This window comes from Ixodes scapularis, unplaced genomic scaffold (genome assembly GCF_016920785.2).
Source record: "Ixodes scapularis isolate PalLabHiFi unplaced genomic scaffold, ASM1692078v2 PGA_scaffold2__306_contigs__length_199485367, whole genome shotgun sequence".
Lineage (NCBI taxonomy): Eukaryota > Metazoa > Arthropoda > Arachnida > Ixodida > Ixodidae > Ixodes > Ixodes scapularis.
The window spans coordinates 133,917,858-133,923,355 of NW_024609857.1; the positions used below are offsets into that span (position 1 = coordinate 133,917,858).

The 5,498-nt window shown below is 48.5% G+C and overlaps 1 protein-coding gene across 1 annotated transcript; it reads left to right on the forward strand.

Moving 5' to 3' along the window:
• Nucleotides 1–228: 228 nt before the first annotated feature.
• LOC8029727 (methyltransferase-like protein 7B) lies at nucleotides 229–3,834 on the forward strand. The gene is made up of 2 exons (XM_002407162.3): nucleotides 229–808; nucleotides 2,662–3,834. Exons 1-2 carry the CDS (start codon nucleotides 284–286, stop codon nucleotides 2,902–2,904), a joined length of 768 nt encoding a protein of 255 aa, XP_002407206.3. The 5' UTR covers nucleotides 229–283; the 3' UTR covers nucleotides 2,905–3,834.
• Nucleotides 3,835–5,498: the final 1,664 nt, after the last annotated feature.

Consider the following 5,498-nt stretch of genomic DNA (forward strand, 5'->3'; position numbering starts at 1 on the left):
GTCGGTGCGCAAGGCAGTCTGGGAATGAGTTATTTTTCTGCCGCCGCTGAGCAGGCAGCAAACCGCTTATCGGCGCTGGATGTCGTAGTCAACGAAAGCGCTGCTTGGTACCGTGTCCCAGCGTTACTAGATTAGCTTGTTTTTGAAAATACTTCAAACACTAATTGCTTTATCCCCGATAACGGCGTCTTCTCGTGCATTTAACGATAACGCTGGCATGCGCGCCGAGAGACGTCGACGAGGAACTGCCGGAGAAAGCTGCACGCTTCGGAGCGGGCTCAAGATGGGCAGGCTGGGCTGCCTCGGTGGGGACTGTTTTATTTACGCAACCATGGCCTGTGGACTTCTCTTTTGGGTGCCGTTCAAACTGAATAACAGACTCCGCGAAATCTTCTTCGCGCGGTTCGCCTTTCCCGTGGGGATGTACCTGCTGAGAGACCGAATGATCGGGGTTCGTCGGCAAGCGTTTTCCCAGCTAAACGACCTCGTGTCCCACGACGACACGCTCAAGAAGGAGGGCTCCATCAGGGTCTTGGAGATCGGTGCCGGCTTCGGCGCCAACTTGGAGCACATGAAGCGGAAGGTGAAGTACTGGAACTTGGACCCCAACGCGGAGTACGCCGAAGGTTTCCGGGGAAACCTGAAGAAGAACCCGAACGTGGAAATGGAGCGGTGGATTCACGCCTATGCCGAGGACATGCGAGGGGTTCCCGACGGTCACTTCGACGTCGTGCTGGTCAGCTACGTGCTTTGCTCCGTGTCCGATGTGGGAAAGGTCCTGACCGAGTGCAAAAGGGTGCTGTCGAAGGTGTGTGAGTGTGTGGCTGTGGCCTTATTTCATCCGTTCGTCGTCTATGTTCTGCTTCAGATTTGAATCCAACCGTAGACAACGCTGCAAGTCGATAAAGTCAATCGAACAGCGACAAACGTTTATCGCTATGGCGCTCGGAATCCTTCTGCGTCTTCCATGATTGGTTAACCCAATCACGCGCTGTGCATGCTACATGATCCTCCTGCATTTCTTCTTTTAGTCTTATTCAAACACTTGCAACTGCTTACGACCTAAGGTCCCTCGATGAAATTCAACGCTTGGACTTTCTTACGAGTACCGACAATCAATAGACCGACGTCACCAAGTAAATTGCGCAGGCTTTCGCATTCCGGAAGTGGTGCTACCCTCATGCTACTTGTAGTAATCACTTTTCGGCTCCGGGGCTACATAGGGCTGCGCGTACATCATCGTAGATTATCGTTTGGGACGCCCCCGTATCCGCTGATTCACCGGCATATCTGTACTTTATAAGATTGTGTTGTTTGTGATGTCTTAGTTTATCAGCAAGCGCAGAAAAGCAGTTTCAGTCGTCTTATCGCTTTAAAATCGCTTTTTCCTGCTTCTGGGATCTGCAAAAGCAGATCCATCAAAAGTGTGTGTCACCTCAATTGTGGAAATTTTACCTTTATTTTAATTCCTGCTTAGTCTCAGATGTCTTTAATGTCAAGCTGTTTTCTTTGGTGATTGGCTCTTTTACCTTGCGTGTTGCGACGACACGTTCCGGGGCTTGCGGGCAAGTACTGCATTGGGGTTCTATTTATTCCCTTCGACCGCGGAGACCTGTTCATTAGCTACATGTTCTGAATCGTCGTTGTTGAAGATGTCCTATTTTGCAATCCGACGTTAAATCGAGTTAGGATTGCTGACGCTGCCAGCCGTGTTAAGTTACGTTTATACTCCAACGTAAAGTCGACGGGCGCGGCGTAGCGCAGCGCGCACAGATACTAATTGGTCGCAGATATCACTTCCTGGTTGCCGGCCAATGAAAGGCGCGCGCTCTGCGCTGCGCTGCGTTCACTACGCTCAATGTCGGAGTCTTTTAAATTTTCACCTTTCGCTGACCGAGAAGCCTTTCTTGAAAACTGTCCGAGCTCCGCTATTCACTGGAGCAAGACTGACAACGACGCAAAATATGAACAGTGTTGCTGGGACTTAAAGACGCAGAACCGCGCGCGCCTCAGACGAAATACGAGGTGTTATCTGCAGACATAATGAAAGACAAACATTTTCCACAGACGCACCTCAAGCGTGTTCGAAACATGTTTTCTCTATAAATAAGTGTGTTTTGAACATGAGTGCACAGATGCTTTGCGCGCGACAAATGTGACAGAATCGCCGAAGAAACTCACCTAAGACAGTTTCTGCAGGCTGTGTTTTGTCAGATGTATCCTTCGCAAAACCCTTTTTCGAATGGCAAACAACCTTCAGAACATAAAAGTTGTACTTCCGCAGCAACGAGGACAACGAAGGGAGAAAGGGACGCAAACGAGGCGCACCGATGCGCCTCGTTTTGTCCTCCCTTCGTCGTCGTTTCTGCTGTGCACACACAGGTTTTATGAAATGACCAACCAAATAGCCCAAACAGCCACTCTTCTTGCCCTTCAATAAGGTTTGCCAGACTTAACCCTATCCCTCTTTTGCACGCCCTTCATACTTCCTTAAGTATTGGAAAAGTTTCCATTCAACAGTACTCTACAATTCAAACTGATGTATTACTGAAAAGGGTTCTGGAAGGGTGTAGCTATGTGTGCAAGTCTCTGGAACAGACTATTTTTTAATCTGTTAGAGTGTACGTACATATGTAAAGTCAAGCATTTTAACCTTCCTAGGGCGGCAGGTTGATGTTCGTCGAGCACGTGGCCCATCCGGAAGGAAGCTGGGGCTTGGTCCTGCAAAGGCTTCTCGACCCGCTGTGGACTTTCACTTTCTGTGGATGTCACGTGACCAGGAAGACTGGACTCACCTTGAAGAATGCCGGTTTTGAACAGGTGGAGCTGAATGAGGAGTTCTTGCCGATACCTATGGCACTCAGTCCCCATGTGTACGGCTTTGCTATTGCAGGCACAAACTGATCGGGGCTACGTGTACGCCCGATTAGACATAGGTTGTCTTGTAGTTTTGTTATGTATATGCTCTGCTTCAGCAGCTTCAGCTATAGTTCGTTTTGCCGTAACTTGGCAAAAGGCGAAGGCTGGGGCCTTCTCGAGCCAATCAGGGCCTCGGAGAAGAAGCGTGTGACAACTCTTACCAAAAATACAGAAGCAAAGGCATTTAGAAAATAGGGTAATTAGGAACTTCTCTATATCCTGGACATTCCTACGTGCGTCAAAACTTGCTTTTGTGAACCTCAAAAATTAGCTCGTCGCATAAAATTTGTAAAAAAGGGGGCCTTTCTCTTCCTCGTGCCCGTGGCTTCGACAGAAATGTGAGCCACTGGTGAGATAGAGTATAGTGACGTGCCTCCCGCCGACGCGCTGAGTGGCTCACTGGAACCGTAGTCTTCTCCGTTGCCAACTAACGGTGAGGCTGGGTATACCATTTATGTGGCGCGTAAAGGAGGCATAGCAGGGAGTGTGTGTGTGTGCGTGCCTGGGGTGGAGGGGGGGGGGGAGCGTGAAATAGGGAAAACCTTCTAATGTCAATCAAGGTTGCGATGGCCGTGTAAAGAGGGTGTATACAATATAATCGCTTGCGTAGATCTCTGTGCTTATTTTCAAGATTTACGGTTGTTAAGTGTTCGAAAGTGCTTCTTTGGCTCGTCGGAGCGTAAGGAGAGGCAAACCAAGCAAAGGGGCAGCACACGAGAACGCGCATGGAATGCGCAGTGACGAGGCAGCAAAGCGCGCGCCGTCGTTAGCTGAGGCCGGGGGAAACAAAGGCACGTGAGCGTATCTCGAGGGTGCGACAAGAGCTGACGAACATGGGGCGTATTAGTCTGAAAAGTTTGCGACTTATTTGTAAAACGATGTTTATATCTTATTCAATAAACCCCTGAAACGGAACCTGAGTGGGGGTTTTTAGGTGGGTCTTCTCTCTTACGTGAGGTCTTGTAGATAGTGTGGTTTCTGTACTGCACAGCGTTCGAACGAACGACGTTCCTCGAACGAGTTCCGTTTTAGGAGGAACGGAAAAACGCCGCCTTTCCAGTTTGCATCGGTGGAACTGGAACAAGAACTCCTTACGCTTTCGAAAGAACGGCAGGAGGAACGGCGTTTTTTTGTTCTTGTTGTTTTTGTTATTTGCAATTCGACTTAAAGGGATGGGTGAAGTGTCCGAGAAATAGTCTAACACAAGACGGAAATTACAGGAAGACTCTTAAGCTTCGCCTTTAAGAGTGGAACACAAGAACTAAACATAGGAACTGCCCATCTTTCCCAAGCCGTGCAAGCGTCTGTGTGGCCTTTCAATAAAGGAAAAAAAAAAGTATCCATGTGGCCTTGTCGCTACCCTGCCTGACTTGCAATCGAAGGGTCATGGGCTCAAATCCTGCCTCCGCCGAAAATTCTGCCAAATATTTTATTACTTTTCAAAGTAAAGTCATTGGAGACATGTGGCGACCTTTAATCCTCATGACAAGAGGCCTGATCTTTAGGCAAATGCCTAGTTTGTTCCTTTGGTCCCTATTGTGCCTGTTTATATTGGAGCTAAGAAGCGTTTTAAGAGTGGTTTTAGTGCCTATAAAGGCCTATCTCGGCGTTTCAGCCTAAATTACCGTTTCCTGCCTATAAATGACTATTTTTTTACTTTTTTTGCTTCGCTACCCCAAAATGACTTGTTCTGTTTATTTTCTATTTCAAGCGAACTATTTTTCATCTTCTTGCGATGCATGAAAACCGGCTGCTCCAATCTCTGTCCCGAGATCTACCACAAACATCGTTGTTTTTAGAGCGTAGCTCTTATGGCGCATTCACACTGGAAGCGGATCCGCGTTCGCGAAGCGGATCAGCGCGTTCTCAACCGCAAAGCGGCTAGGATCGAGCGGTTGGAGCGCGTTTTTGCCAACCGCTTCGGGACCGATTTCTCCCAAACGCTTTCACGAACCGCAAAGCGGCAACCAATCACAACGCGACGCTGACGTGACGTCAGAGACTTTCGAAAACAAGATGGCACCTGTCGCTGGTAAGGCATCCAAGGCGCTGTAGTCCTAGCGCTGTAGTCTTAGCTTTCGACAAATCAACGGAGAAACTTGATTTTCACGTCCGTCACTTGAATCAGCCGCGAAAATAATTGACTCGGTAATTTTAACGGTTTCGCACCGGTGATTTGGTTCGGGTAAGAGTTTGTTGATTATTCCGGGTGCCACAGCCCAAGCTCGCTGCCTTGTTAATCTCTGCCTGTAGAACGTCAGAAACCGCCCCTGATCGACCGAAATGTCAGCTTTTCTACCCACTAGGGTAGTGAACTATTGAAAGTTTTCGACACCGTGCATGACCACCACGAAGGCCGATAGAGACGTCATGAGTTTGATTGCGTAGCCAACGCACTACCGCGGAAGGGGCAGGTGTACCTGTGCTAGCTCGACCTGTAGCGTTTACTACTAATAAAATAAAGGGAACCTACTCAAGGAATAAAGTGTACGTACCAGACAATGCAGAGGTAATCCATACGGCGTTTATTTGACCTTAATGTCAAACAAACACTAGACTCGATCGACGAGCGATTGACG

Bases quoted from the DNA above. Each gene is read 5' to 3' on its own strand.
- LOC8029727 (XM_002407162.3), top strand. From the start codon at position 284: ATGGGCAGGCTGGGCTGCCTCGGTGGGGACTGTTTTATTTACGCAACC. The intron at 809-2,661 runs GTGTGTGAGTGT...TAACCTTCCTAG, and splicing joins GCAAAAGGGTGCTGTCGAAG to GGCGGCAGGTTGATGTTCGT.